The sequence below is a fragment of the Dreissena polymorpha genome, chromosome 1 (assembly GCF_020536995.1).
Source record: "Dreissena polymorpha isolate Duluth1 chromosome 1, UMN_Dpol_1.0, whole genome shotgun sequence".
In the NCBI taxonomy this organism is placed as follows: domain Eukaryota; kingdom Metazoa; phylum Mollusca; class Bivalvia; order Myida; family Dreissenidae; genus Dreissena; species Dreissena polymorpha.
In genome coordinates, this window is record NC_068355.1 from 118,246,588 (window position 1) to 118,262,673 (window position 16,086).

The 16,086-nt window shown below is 35.3% G+C and overlaps 1 protein-coding gene and 1 long non-coding RNA gene across 2 annotated transcripts in view; both read right to left on the reverse strand.

The window, feature by feature from the left end:
* Window positions 1-4,177: 4,177 nt before the first annotated feature.
* On the reverse strand, window positions 4,178-5,377 carry LOC127846696 (uncharacterized). Its single transcript, XM_052378220.1, has 3 exons — window positions 5,346-5,377; window positions 5,138-5,214; window positions 4,178-4,863 (listed from the first exon to the last, which is right to left on the reverse strand). The coding sequence occupies exons 1-3, from the start codon at window positions 5,375-5,377 to the stop codon at window positions 4,178-4,180; spliced, it is 795 nt and encodes a 264-aa protein (XP_052234180.1).
* A 243-nt stretch (window positions 5,378-5,620) lies between these two features.
* Window positions 5,621-16,086, reverse strand: part of LOC127846777 (uncharacterized) — a 141,287-nt gene continuing 130,821 nt past the window's right edge. Inside the window, exons 2-3 of the long non-coding RNA XR_008033663.1 lie at window positions 8,552-8,697; window positions 5,621-8,348 (exon numbers count right to left, since the gene is read on the reverse strand). This is a non-coding gene — a long non-coding RNA (uncharacterized LOC127846777). The remainder of the gene's footprint in view (window positions 8,349-8,551; window positions 8,698-16,086) is intronic.

Consider the following 16,086-nt stretch of genomic DNA (forward strand, 5'->3'; position numbering starts at 1 on the left):
GATACGGTTAAAGCATACTCGATACCCAAATGTAGGGTACAGTTCTTGGTGTACATCAGCAACTGTTATAAGTTTGCATTCCTGAAAAGTATTAAACTTGCGCAATTCTATTTTGCATGCAATCCTCCCGAAACATATATTTACTCAATAAATTAAGGTAAAGTAGGCATGCTCCGATTGGCACATTCACAAATCTGCCTGTTGACTGTACGTTGTGATGAAAATCATTTATTTAACATTTTACATTTAACTGAGGTCTTTACTTACTAATAATATGTTAAAGTCTCAAGAGCTAGTGGTGATGTAAGCGATCTGATTCTCATGACACTGTATGCATTGACCGCGCAGCTAGTCTCCTACTTTTTGTAATGAAATGTAATTCTTGTGTAAAAACAGAAATGTATAATAGTCTATTAACTTTTTACTTACTGTTAACAACGAATTTAATTTTTTTGCAGTCACTTAATATGAATACTACGTGATGGTATTTGGAAGTTTAATGGGTGTGTATATTGGATGTAAGTTAAATCAAACTAATGTTCAAAATGCAATCACGCACTTGGTTTGATTGTAAATTGTACAATTTAAGAATGCACAAATGATTGCTTTAAACAGATTTTAAAAATAATATTATCTTTATTTTTCCATTTTGAGGGGTGAAAGCGAAACAGCTCTAACTGAAATTTTTTCATGAAATGACTTGTGTATATTTTGTATGGCAACATCCATGCCCATCATGTTTTAAAATATCTTAGTTCCAGGCAATCAAATAAAAAGTATAATTGAAATTTGTCCTAAAGCTCTAAGTGAAATTTAATTTATTTTTGAGTGTGAAATAGGTCTATGGGCAGAGCAGCACTTAGAGCCTTTTTCGCATTCAAAAGTGTGGAGTTTAGTAAAGTTCTAAGTGAAATGCTGTATAACTGTTTAAAAGTTATTAAAAGAAAGTAACATATTGTTCATTAAGATAACTGATAAAACACTTTCTTCTGAATTTTAAGTTTTTTAAATGCGATTTTAGGAGAAAAAAATCACTTACGACTTTTTCGCGCTTAATAATTCCATAAGTTCAGAATGATTGCGCTTATTAATTCCATAAGTTCAGAATGATTTTCAGTGATTATAATTTCCTAACATTTGATCAGATCTTAATTTAGCCTTTCCTGTTTATTTAAAAGTAATTGTCTTTGAAATAATATGTGTACACAAAATATTTTCATATTATGATGATAAACAGTATTGAAATGATAACATTTTTGCACTTAGACCTTTTTCGCAATGAAATTCCATGAGTTCACTTAATGTAAAGAGATCTATGTGCAATAAAAAATAAAAATTATATGATGTCATCAATACTTAATGACATCATATATTTGATGATGTCATAATATATCAGGGGAAGTAATCATGAGGCCCTGACACATACAAATACATAACATAGAACGTCTTATAAATTTGTGTCAAAATACCTCCGATTTCTTTAAACGATAATGCCCAATTTCAAACGATAAGTCTTCACGGTATAATTACTCAAGATTCCAAATGGAAATTGAGAAATAACTCTTTGCACAAGAGAATTATTAAATGTCCAGGGTATTAAATTATAAAAATATGAAAGATAATCATTCAAAGCCCTCAATATGGGCCTCAATATTGTTTCTTAACATTTCTGAAGGCCGACCTTGTATTGTTTCTGAAAAACGACATTTGAAAGAGTGGTCAAGAAGTAAACTGTTTAGAGGTAAGTTACTTACTATAAAAAGTATATGAAATATAATAAATGATATTTTTTTGAAATTTTGTTTAGAATCACTGGTAGACTTTTATTTTCCTCCATTCATGGAGAACATTTTAAGTTATTTCACAAAAAAATATAATGATTTTAAAACTTATTTGAGAATGATAACCAATGGTAAATGTCAGCAAATTAAACATTGTTGTTGGATTGCAAGCTGTGGAAATAAAAAAAAACAGTGTAATGCACTTTTTAATTATTTTCAGACCAGGAAATGTTGTTAGCTACATATCATCATGACCCAACACTGTGCAAAAATACATACAGATAATTTGATAACAGTATGCACAGAGCTCGTCAATGAAAAATTAGATTGCAATGTAAGATATTGATAAATAATTATTTTGCATAACATGACCTGGGTCATTAATAGACTTTTTTTGTCTACTTAAAACAACACAAGACATGTATCTTGTTTTTTTTATATTCTATATATCATTAATCAATAAATATTAATTCAATCATTAAGACAATGATTATGAATAAGACATATTAAGAATGTGACTTGTCTAAAGCATTACAATCAAGTAATCTTTACAATAAAAGCAATACAATGTCATGCTTCAATTTATTTATTTCGAAAAAAGAGTTAAGATCTATTACTTTATGTTTTATTTTCAATTTATTTTTAGATGATGGATGACAGATAATAAGTTTGATAGATGTGTGAGTCATCTTGCTTTAAACTCATAGAATCAGCGTTTTACAAGATATACATCATATGACAGAGTGTGTGCTTCCAGAAGCCTGTTAACTTATCACTTAAATTGCAAGGTCAACATTGAAAGTTATATAAGAAAAGATAATTGACAGCTTAACAGGCTGGTATTTGAATAAGGTTGATAATGATACAAAGTAGGAGAATGGGCTAGCCATATATTTTATGAAAAATGATTTTAATTACTTTTGACGAAGTATTATAATGAACAATCTGGATAAGAGGTCACCGTGGCGTGTTGGATGTAGTGTCCATCTAATGACCCGAAGTTCATGATTTTGATCCCACTGTGGGAGTTCTTTAGATTTCCCCCAAAGACACCAAGTACTGGTTCTTCCCAGGAAATGGACTCGAGTCAGTTCAATAAGCCTTAGGCTTTTGATGCAATCCAGCTTTAATAAATAGGTGTAAACTAATCTGGATATATATTGTAGATATTTATTTTATATTTTACATCTTACCCCTTTAATCCTTTAATGAATAGTTGGTTGTTAATAATACATTATGGATAAATGGCAGTTATTCTTAAAAAAACCTGATAATAATCCAGGCATTCTGTACATTAAATTTTATCGAAAGGGTTAAATTATTGGTGAATAGCACTTTAGTCTTGCTTATTCATGTTATTATATTTGCTCAAATATTTAAGAGTATTTCAGATCATTATATAGGAAAACTTCTCTTCAAAATAATTTAAAGACACAAGTTTAAAACTTTTTGATAATAATCCAAATCATTCCTTTTATACAACTATGAAGAGATGAATTTGGTTTTAATTTTTAGAATGCTGTCATCATGTGTCAGAGGCTCTAGTCATCAGGGCTTATCTATCTTTTATGGTTCTGGCCAACAATGTGCTGCAAACAGCCTAGCAGCTATGATATTGGCATTGGAGAAGGACCCAAATCTATGGTCAACTTCAGATCTTGATTTTGTTCTGTAGGAAGGCAATGTACTGTATCAGAAGACCGGATCTACAAAATCTTTACTTATATCAGAATTACCAACAGACATTCATAATATTCATATGAAAGTTTTAAGTTGTTACTGTGGCATGACTGACAGGCTTTGCTCTGAAAATCCCTTTTATAGTCTCACAGATGCACTAATGATACTTGACAAATTGTGTTTCTTTACTGTAGGATGTTACACAGTTGCAATTATAAGATATGGGAACATGTTTTATATCTTTGATTCTCATAGCAGAAGTGAGTGTGGTATGCCTTGCCCTGACAGTAAAGCTATCTTAACAGGTCATAGTAACCTTAGCAGTTTAATGCTTTTTATAAGGCATCTGTGCTCAAAACTGTTTTCAAATTGTACGCAGTATTTTGAGGTCACCCATATTGCCTTTCAAGAAATTCAAAGTCTTCCAACTATGAATGAATCAAACACAAGTAGTTCAGAGTTTTCAGGTTTCAGTGACATGAGTGACGGTGAATATGCATGCAGACTGTTTTTAATACAAGAAAGGCAGAAAACCATATAAGATAACATGACACATGAAACTATGACAAAAAACAGAAGCGTGCTTCAATTAGGAACAGAATTAGATTATTTGACCAGTGTATCAGATTCAGACACAAGTGATCTAAGTACCAAAACTGTATTTGAGTCAAGTATATCAGATTCTAATAGTAGAATACTAGATTGTGATGTTGATGTCAGAATGTTGATACTTGTAAACTAGATGCTGATGTTGGGGACAGAGTGAGTAATAGTGGTGGACTTGCTGGCTGTGTTGGGGACGAAGTGAGTGATAGTGGTGGACTGGATGGTTGTGTTAGTGACAGAGTGAGTGATAGTGGTGGACTTTCTGGCTGTGTTGGGGACAGAGTGAAAGTGGTGGACTTGATGGTTGTGTTGGGGACAGAGTGAGTAATAGTGGTGGACTTCATGGTTGTGTTGGTGACAGAGTGAGTGATAGTGGTGGACTTGTTGGTTGTGTTGGAGACAGAGTGAGTGATAGTGGTGAACTTGATGGCTGTGTTGGGGACAGAGTGAGTGATATAGGTGGACTTGATGGTTGTGTTGGTGACAGAGTGAGTAATAGTGGTGGACATGCTGGCTGTGTTGGGGACAGTGTGAGTGATAGTGGTGGACTTGCTGGCTGTGTTGGGGACAGACTGAGAGTGAGTGATAGTGGTGGACTTGATGGCTGTGTTGATGACAGATTGAGTAATAGTGGTGGACTGGATGGTTGTGTTGGTGACAGAGTGAGTGATACCAGTGGACTTGATGGTGATGTTGGGGACAGTTTTGATAGCGGTAGACTGGATGGTGGTGTTGAAGAGGGAAGTGCTTCTCAAATCATTGACGAAGCCATGGAAACTATGAATGAGTCTGCTACCTTTTTTGCATCAATTGAATTAGGGCAGCTAATTTTCTTCCCTCTTTCCCCGCTACACCTATATCCTCAGAGTAACTATGTGATGTTACTACAACTCTGTTTAAAAAGGCAAGGGTGTCTAAGAAAAACATTTTGCAAACCCTTTTTGTTGTACTTAGACCGATATTTGGTAGAAAAATCTTGTATGAGTATGTACGTCTTGATTCCAATTTTTCTATGCCACGAGCCTTTTGTACTTTGTTTGAGAACTTTAAAATAAAATTCCTTTGCCTACTTAGACAACCAAGATTCCAATAGGAATGAAAGATGTCTTCTTGGTTGGCCTTGTTAAAGTTCTCGTGGCATTTGAACCTGCAATTACAGCCACAACCAGATTTGAGTTCTCTTTGTCTCTTTGACTGACCTAGTTTGTTTTTATAACTTTTACCCTCATTTCTTAGCCTTTTAACTATATTTCTTTTCCATTCTTTTTCGTTCCTTACCCTCTTCCTACCCTGTCTGATACCTTTGACATTTTCGGAGTGTGTCCTTTCTGCAGTTGCATTAATTGTTGTATCAGGACCAACTGTATCCCGATGTCACATTTTGACTGTTGATGTTGGGGACAGAGTGAGTAATAGTGGTGGACTTGTTGGCTGTGTTGGGGACGAATTCTACAGTCAAAAGCAGGACTCCGACACAATCGATCAGTTCGTCACTAGACTTCGTCTGATCGCAAAGGAATGCAATTTTAAGGACGCTGATGAGATGTATGTAGGAAAATATTCATTACTGAGTACAATGTCAGTTTTCATAAACCCATCAAAGATCAATGTGATTTGTGCATCTTAAAAATTGTTCCATGATCCAGATACATAGATACAGGCTATAGCTAATTAACATACATTTATTTATTTTTTGACAATTATTGCTGGACATATTAAAGCATGGAGCTTGCTGGAATTTCACCGCCTACTATGAACTGGGATGATCCAAATCCATCAGAAGCCTTGAAGAAGTTCCAACGTCATGTCAATTTCGTATTTACCGGTCTGTTAAAGGGGAAGTCGGAGGAAGAAAAAAAGTGAGTTATTTGTTGTTATGGATTGGAGAAAAAGGCAGGGACATACACAGCACTTGGCAATTGAGTCAAGAAGAAAGTAAGAAATTTGACACTTATTGTTCGCTTCACATTTTCAGCCGAAAATAAACTCAATATTCAGCCGTTACAAATTCTACAGTCAAAAGCAGGACTCCGACACAATCGATCAGTTCGTCACTAGACTTCGTCTGATCGCAAAGGAATGCAATTTTAAGGACGCTGATGAGATGATCAGAGACCGTATTGTTTTCGGTACGAATTCTTCAAAAATCAGAGAAAAACTGATTAACGAAGGCGAAACCCTTACTTTAGATAAGACATTGCAAATTGCGCAATCGTACGAATACAGCAAAGACCAACTAAAATCAATGCAATCGACCGCATCAAATGACGTCGCAATTATATCAAAACCGGGGCGGCGGAAACAGCACATCAAAGGGGGTTCCGGAGGCAACAAAGGGGCTACCGGCAGAGCGCAGACCAAGGATGATGGGATGGCCAGGCGACCTTTACAGAAGAATAACCGAAGCATTCCACATAATTGCAACAAATCGTGTAACAACTGTTGACGATTTCACGCGAACTGGAACTGTCCCGCATATGGGAAAACATGCCATGCGTGCTAAAAACCATATAACTTTGCTTCACAGTGTAAATCAGTAAACTATGTTTGTTACAGTGAGTGCACCTCCACATGCGAAGACACGGATATTGGTATGGCGAGTACAAGTTTTCCAGATCGAGCTTTAGTTGAATGTTTGGTGGGTCCTTTCAAAACCGCAATAAATTTCAAGATAGACACAGGCTCTGTAGTGAATATACTACCTATTGCACAATACAAAATCATGAAAATATCTCATCCATTGCAGCCAGCTGTTCACACTCTTACAAGCTATACAGGCAACACTCTCCCAATACTAGGTCAAATTAACCTCACATGCAGTTACAAATCAAAAGAAATTAAAACTGATTTCTACATTGTGAACAGCAAATCACGTCCATTGCTAGGTATGCAATCTTGCATAGACCTTGGACTTGTCCAGTTGACATTCTCAGTTGACAATAAAGACATCGACCGTGACACAGTTTTGACCGAGTATGGAGACCTATTTAAAGGCACTGGGGTTATGTCTGGAACATGCAAGTTGTACTTAAAACCAGACGCTGTTCCTGTGGTAAATCCGCCTAGGAGAGTCCCTGAGGCACTCAAAACACGACTCCAGACTAAACTTGATAGTATGGAAAAGGAACAAATCATTACCAAGGTCCATGAACCGACTGACTGGGTAAATTCCTGAGTAGTGGTGGAAAACCCTAAGACAGGTGAATTGAGGGTATGTCTTGACCCAAAACATCTGAATGCGGCTATAAGACGTCCACATTATCCAATGCGTACCATTGATGACGTCACGAGCAAATTAAATGGCGCAAAGCATTTTAGCGTATTAGACGTAACACATGCATCTTGGTCAATTAAGTTGGACACGAAGTCCTCTTACCTTACAACTTTTAGTACACTGTTTGGACGGTACAGGTACTTACGTATGCCATTTGGTCTGAATTGCAGTCAAGACATTTGGCAAAGGACAATTGACGAAACATTTGAAGGTCTTAAAGGGGTAGCATGTGTAGTTGACGACATTTTGATTTGGGGAAGAACTAAGTCTGAGCATGACAGCAATCTACTCACTTTGCTTGACAGGGCACGAGAAAGGGGTACGTTTCAGTCCAGAGAAACTCCTGATTGACGTAAAAGAAGTGCCATTCTTTAGTCATGTCATTACAGACACTGGTCTTAAAGTTGACAGTGAAAATGTTAAAGCAATTACGTCTTTGCAGTACCCAAAATCAAAGGCAGAACTAGAAACAGTTCTTGGCATGGTGAATTACCTGCACAAGTTTTCACCACATTTGGCTGACATTACAAGCAGTTTACGTGCTTTACTCAAGAAAGACGTGGAATTCGTATTCGATCAGCCACAAATTGACGTATCAATAAAATGATGGACGTAGTGACGCAAAGCCCAGTACTTGCGTACTTTAAAAAACAGGTTACGCTTGAATGCGATGCATGCAAACATGGTGTTGGTGCCACCATTTTGCAAGACGGCAAACCAATTGCTTTTGCAAGCAAGACATTGACCCCTACACAGAGCTCGTATGCAAACATTGAACGAGAGATGTTGGCAATTGTGTTTGGTTGTCAACGATTTCATCAGTACGTGTATGGACGTAAGGTCATAGTTCTTTCTGACCATAGACCAATTGCAGCATTCATGAAAAAACCTCTGTCTCCAGCACCGCCTCGTTTGCAGAGAATGTTACTCATGATTTCAAAACAAGATGTGTTTGTGAAACACAATGTCCCCCTATATGATGTTTGACCTTGAAGAATGACCTTGACCTTGTGAAGGATGACCCTGACCTTGTGAAGGATGACCTTGACCTTGTGAAGGATGACCTTGACCTTTCACCACTCAAAATGTGCAGCTCTATGAGATACACATGCATGCCAAATATCAAGTTGCTATCTTCAATATTGCAAAAGTATTCATAAAATAAGCGATTTGGGCCACATATATTTGACCTCTGACCTTGAAGGATGACCTTGACCTTGCACCACTCAAAATGTGCAGCTCCATGAGATACACATGCATGCCAAATATCAAGTTGCTATCTTCAATATTGCAAAAGTATTCATAAAATGAGTGATTTTGGCCACATATATTTGACCTCTGACCTTGAAGGATGACCTTGACCTCGACCTTTCACCACTCAAAATGTGCAGCTTCATGAGATACACATGCATGCCAAATATGAAGTTGCTATCTTCAATATAGCAAAAGTTATTGCAAAATGTTAAAGTTGGCGAAAACAGACCAACAGACCAACAGACAGGGCAAAAACAATATGTCCCCCACTACTATAGTGGGGGACATAAATACGACATAGAGGTCAGATATGTGCCTGGGAAAAAAGTTCCCATAAGGGTACTACTGTCTAGACAGCCAATGAGTCAAACGCTTGATTAATATCAGGGGCTTGACTTGCATGTTCACACAGTTATAAAATGTTTGACATTTAAAGACAGCAGACTGGAACAGTTGAGAGTTGACACAAGTCGTGACTCACAAATGCAAACACTGAAACAGACTATAGAAACAGGTTGGCCGGAAACTAGGCAGGGCTGTGACAATTCTATAATTGAATTTTTCAATCACAGAGACGAGCTGTCAACAGGTGATGGTTTGATATTTCGGGGACAAACAATTTTGATTCCTAAACAGTCACGTGCAGAATTACTAGAAAAAGTTCATGTTGGTCACATGGGTGTAGACAAAACAGTCAGCAGGGCCAAAGATGCATTTTTCTGGCCTGGGATGGTAAAGGAAATTACAGACTATGTACTGCATTGTCCTATCTGTATGAAACACAGAGCATCCAATGTTAAGGAGCCTATGGTGTCTCACGAAACACCAACCAGACCTTGGCAATATGTCCACAGCGACATATTTCATCTTGATGGGAAAGATTATCTTTTGATAACTGACTCCTATAGTAGACATTTTGAGATAGACTGGCTACCTACCGCAACTTCGCAAACTGTCATACTGAAACTTCGTGGTCATTTCAGTAGATTTGGTGTGCCAGATATTTTCTACAGTGACAACGGACGTCAATACACTTCACAAGAATTTCGTGACTTTGCTAAAAAATGGAATTTCACATGCAAAACTAGTTCACCCACTAGAGCACAATCAAATGGTTCGGCTGAGGTCATGGTAAAAACAGCTAAACGCATTTTAATTAAGGCTAAAGTGGCAAAGTCTGATCCATACATTGCAATTCTTGAGTACAGAAATGTGCCGCTGCGTATCTGTTATATATCGTATATGCTACCAACATGGACTCAGCGATTCATACATGTTACAGTGAAAGAACAACGAAAACTATTGTACAATTGCCTCTGTGGAGAGTATTCATTACAACTTCAATATCCAAATACATGTATGATAAATCACACAACTTCTAATCGATTACTGTAACAACAATTCTATCCTCTTCCCGTATGATATTGCAGCGCTGTGCTTTGCTATCTCTTTCTCTTGGTATTTTAGATATTCGCATTTCTTAGCGTGACAGTAGTGACCAAGACGGATGAGCAAAAGCTTACAGATGTTTGGTTTGTTGCAATAATGTGTTGTGTGTTTTATCGCCTGCCACTGAAAGATAAACCGTCTACTGTAAGAAAACCAATCTGGACAATGATTTCATTTCTCAGAAAACATTGGATAACTTTATAGACCGAGTGACAATGAAAAAAGTTTATCAAAAATTCTCATTAAATTTAGTTCCCTGTGATCGTATTTCTTAACGTAAAAATATATATTTAATTGAGTATAAAATATTTAATATTTGATATCCATTTTTTTTAAAGTAATCTGGAATAACAATGTTTTATTGCAAAAATATCATACTAATGGTGGTATAGTTTGAAACAATTCAAAGTTTGCGGTTAAACGTAAAGTGGCAAAACATCTCTACCACACGGCCATATTATCATGTGATTTACCTCGCATATTTCCTGCTCCCACGCCCATGCGCCACGCTGCGGACGTCGTAATATTATTCGTCACGTCTTTGCTCTCCAGAACCAGTCTCTATACTCTACCAAAACATCCGCTGACTGCCACAGCCAACCTTGTATTTGCACAATACATACAACTGGTGACAATAAAAACTTGCCAATCATAGAAAAACATTCGTAAATCAATTAAGCACTTTCTTTATTCACTGTTTGCAATAAGCATGGCATTGGCACTTGGAAAACCCATCAACTAAATATTAACCCTACTTTGCGTTTAAAGTCTTTTAATACAAATAGTATTTACAAAAAAAAGCATTTACTACTTTAAACTTTATTGTTCTTATTGGTCGAATTGCGTTATACGTGTAACAGTTCTTTGACTTGTATCGTTGGCTTGAAAGCTAAATACATCATGTATTCCAAAAAAACATCAACTTATATCCTATCGGTTTATAGGATCCACATGACCGTTTATATCTTTTATGTTCATATTGTCAGAACGTCCACAATATATTGAAAACATTCTAAAATAAACAAGTTAGAATAATAATCACAGCTATCGTTAATGGTCATGACATTTTTTAATTCATCAATTATTCATGATACAAATATGAGTTTAGTACTGCTCAAAGTAAGACATTTTTCCACCAACAATTAACGGCGAAACACTTATATTGATATATCCCCATACGAATTCAAAAAGATACATGACATTAATGTTGATAATTCCAAACTTATAAATTGCAAATAAATGGTATCAAAAAATACCAACGTGTTCAATTTGTTGACTTTTGAAAAAAAACATCAACAGAAAGTCCGTCCTGTGTATATCAGGTATTTTTATGGTAAAGATCTACACTCTATATATTATTTTTACTTCAAGCAGACGTAGTTTTTTCTTTGGAAACCTTTTTGCTTGAACGGTACACTAAATATTCCACAAACACGTTCAAGTGGCTATTCTGGTATGTTTTTTGTGTGTAAACTAGACCAAATGAAAACATTTCGATTCAATATAAAACATTTTAAGTGTAAATTGTTTATTATGTATATTTAGGAATAAGTCAAAATTTATTAACACTATTGTGTATGAAGGTGAGTTGACTCTACGTCGAAAATACTCAATCTGACTATATATTCTTCTCACATAAAACAAAAATATAATTTGACAGTTAACTATTTAAAGTTACTTGATAAGTTTAGAACCGAATGATGCTTTTAAACTATTTGATGCAATGGTGACCCCAATTGTATGCTACTACTCAGCGATATGGGGTTTCCGTTTCAATGAAACTATAGAGCGTGTACACTCCCTCGCTCTGAGTTAATGTGGACGACATCTATTAAATGTAACATATATATCGCCTTGTGCTAAGTATTGGACAAAGCTGACTCGAATGGATGACCAAAGTTATCCGAAAAACTGTTACTTGATGCTACGTAACTTAGACAATGACGGCAACGTGTGCTACCGGAGTTAAACAACGTCTGTTTGAAAATGGCTTAGGGTTTGTTTGGATAGCAGGTGAAATTGGGAATGTCAATGCTTTCATGAAACTCTATAAAATAAGACTTAAAGACCGTGTTCTCCAAAGGATGCAGGATTTCATCAATATATCACCAAAAGGACTACATTATAAATATTTCAAAACTCTCGTGAATACCGAGAGCTACCTAAACATGGATTTACCTTATATTTTAAAAGGATGTTATCGAATGTTCGTTGTTCAGGCCACGAACTACTAATTGAAAAGGGCCGTCATATGAAAATAGTATATAAATATTGTTACTTCATTTTAAAACGCAATGTTAATGTAATTGAAGACGAATTCCATTTTATTTTAGTGTGCCCATTATATGATGAGATAAGACTTAAATATAAAATGGACATTATCGGAAACCATTATATAACTTTAAATCTGTTTTATACAATGATGTCGTAATATGACAGATAGAGTGTAATTGCTGTTGCAAAATATATGCACGAAGCGTTTACTACTCAACAGAAGATTTTGATTGATACAAAATATAAAAGTGTTTCATGACGTTATAAGTACCCATATTATGAAACATATAACTTGAATTACTTAATTGTCAAAGTTATGATATGATAGGTTATATACATTGAATGTCTTTGTGTTACGATTGTATTTTGGGCCGAAGGCCTTGCATTACAGTAAACCATATGTTTAGAACAACGATGCAGTGCTAAAAGGAGTGATTTCGTACGTTGCAGATAAACAATGTTTGTATAGAATGTGACAAAGGCCTGATATTAAATCGTCTTGAGGACTGTAAGATGGTTTATTATATGCTCGGCATTAAGCGTTTCGAGTAGATTCTATGCAATATATGTCAATTTTTCAATGTACCTTGCATCATTTCTGTTGTAGTGTTACTTCAGACATCGACACATTGCATGCAGTACTACTACAACTACTACTACTACTAGTAGTAGTAGTAGTAGTAGTAGTAACAGTTGCACTTACCTGTTCAATTGACTTCCTCTAAAGTTGTCCATTATATTCTGGTGACATTATTTGACTATATAAAACAATTGACAAATGTACACAACTGAGTCTATATAATATTAACATCACCAGAACTCTTATCTAGCAGTGAGCCATCCATTTGAATACTTTGTATTTTTCATTGTTTTTCTAAATAAGGCGCCATTTTGTCTCATTGTTATGGCATTTGGTAAATGACGTCATGTATCGTTCTAATTTCTTGGTCATTAGTTTTTAGGTCAGTCACGTCACTGACCAATTTTGGTCACTGGTGCCCAGAATTCTGGTCATTAATGACCATAATCTTGGTCACTGCCCAAAATCTTATTCACTGACCAATTTTGGTCATCAGTATTGAACAATAAGTCAAAATAGTTGACAGATGAGCTAAAGTCAAGATCTAGAATAGACGTAATTATTGTCGAGAGACAGTAATTCATTTTTCGAAGTCAATACCTTTAAGTCATAATCACATACGTTTTATTGTAATAATCCATTGATATGAAGATTGTTTACATGAAGGAACACTGCTTTTGGAAGCGTTTTTAACACTTGTATTGTATTATTTACATAAATTCTGAATGAACGCAGAACTGTCTGATTGTGCGTCACATGTGTTAAATCGTGTAAACACTAGCCTAGTATAATTACCGGGAAGCTGGCGGATAGGAATAACTTACATTGTGTCACTCTCTAACGTGTTGTTTTTTGCGATTATTGTCTTCGCACGAATAAATTATTGTTTGAACGTTTGTTTTCGACTTGTGTCATATTTCAAAACGGATGGAACAAGCGAACCCCTATATTAACAGCTATTTGAAAGCTATAAGTAATCAAGCATTAAAAACGCTATTACCTCAAAGCAGGGGTACGTAACAGTAGTAGAAGTAGAAGTAGTAGAAGTAGTAGTAGTAGTAGTAGTAGTAGTAGTAGTAGTAGTAGTAGTAGTAGTAGTAGTAGTAGTAGTAGTAGTAGTAGTTGTTGTTGTAGTAGTAGTAGTAGTAGTAGTAGTAGTAGTAGTAGTAGTAGTAGTAGTAGTAGTAGTAGTAGTAGTAGTAGTAGTAGTTGTTGTTGTTGTAGTAGTAGTAGTAGTAGTAGAAGTAGTAGTAGAAGTAGTAGTAGTAGTAGTAGTAGTAGTAGTAGTAGTAGTAGTAGTAACAGTAGAAGTAGTAGTAGTAGTAGTAGTAGTAGTAGTAGTAACAGTAGTAGCAGTATTAGTAGTAGTAGTAGTAGTAGTAGTAGTAGTAGTAGTAGTAGTAGTAGTAGTAGTAGTAGTAGTAGTAGTAGTAGTAGTAGTAGTAGTAGTAGTAGTAGGAGTAGTAGTAGTAGTAGCAGTAGTTGTAGTAGAAGTAGTAGTAATAATAGTAGTAGTAGTAGTAGTAGTAGTAGTAGTAGTAGTAGTAGTAGTAGTAGTAGTAGTAGTAGTAGTAGTAGAAGAAGTAGTAGTAGTAGTAGTAGTAGTAGTAGTAGTAGCAGTAGTAGTAGTAGTAGTAGTAGAAGTAGTAGTAGTAGTAGTAGCAGTAGCAGTAGCAGTAGCAGTAGCAGAAGCAGTAGTAGTAGTAGCAGTAGCAGTAAGTAGAAGTAGTAGTAGTACATAAAGTTTTCCAATTTATACAATTACAAAGTTATTAATTCGGGGCTAAATCTTTATGTTACATGAAAACTATCCTTCAAGATTAGCACAATCTGCGAAATACAAAATCTGACTCTCTTTTTATTCTAAAGTGTTACCTATGGATCGTGTAGCTACAACAAACATGTCGATCATGGAAATGGCCTACACTATCGTAATACTTTGTTATGAAATGGGTCGCTTTGTTGATTTTTGGTGTTGTTTTTGCCCGATTGTATTTGATTTTCGTTATTAGATCTAGTTCTCTGACCGCTGTTGTGTATGATCTTTGATTTTCCGACAATGGGGTTCAATTTTATTGTGCAAAACTTTCTTACACTTAAAATCTGATATACAACTATGTTTTTCGTCGCAGATGTTGATCCATGTTGATACACGTATTACGTTACTTATATGTTGACCCGTGTTAATCCATGTATTACGTTACACTTTTAAAAAAACATTCACTTATAATAAACAAATTGTATGATTTTAATTTTATATTTCAGTATATAAAAGTGTTATATCTGGCGGCAAAACAGTTAAGGATACATCAAGGGCGGAAATAAAGGTTTCCTATTTAAATATCGTTGTCAAGTGAACACTAAAATACACATATATGTACAAATCGATCTATGCAATTCATTTAACAAGCTATCGGTATATGTCTTCATATATGTCAAATCACACACACTTGTTTTCATAACAAATATTATTTTCAAATCAGCAAAGTGTGTTTGTGTATGTTATTAAAATATATGTATATAATGTAATGTAATAAACTAATATTGTATTGTAAGCTGAACGACATAACCGAATTTCATGGCACAAAAAAATATTGAAAAGCAATTCTACCATTCCGACCAAATCTACTGCACATAGAATACAAATGGTATTATCGAGTTAGGAAAAACGTCTAATATCATTATGGTGACATTAAATGACCAACACTGTTTTCAAGAATTATGAAGGGATTAATAAAACCGTTATACTTTAATTATACATGATTATGGGATAGAATATCCGAGCAGACAAACTGTTTCCAGGAATAACCTTGAAAAGAGATGACTGTTTGTATGCGCATTAAGGTGCTGACCTATTGAAGTTTTAGTGCTCGGAGATATATATTAAGCGTGAGTATATAAAATAGAGCGAGGCGACCTGGAAACATGTACCGGCTACTTGATTTAAGGAATCATTTGGGTGGACTCGTGTTCGGCATAATTGCTCGAAACACAAAATATCATGTTTATTTGTAATAGAACATACATTGTAAAAATGCCGTTTTCTATTAATAATGCAGATCAATGGTTATATTATTTATAATGTATTATGTTTATGTATATGGGCCGTGTCGCGACAAAACTTGCCTAAATGACATTGATGACGTTTTATGTATTTTATCCCATTTTCACCGCGACATTGACGGTAT

Coding starts and splice junctions, on each gene's coding strand:
- LOC127846696 (XM_052378220.1), bottom strand. CDS start 5,377: ATGTCAAAGGTATCAGACAGGGTAGGAAGAGG. Junction 5,215..5,345: donor TCAGACAGGGTAGGAAGAGG/GTAAGGAACGAA, acceptor CTGTAATTGCAG/GTTCAAATGCCACGAGAACT. Junction 4,864..5,137: donor TTGGAATCTTGGTTGTCTAA/GTAGGCAAAGGA, acceptor GATGCAAAAAAG/GTAGCAGACTCATTCATAGT.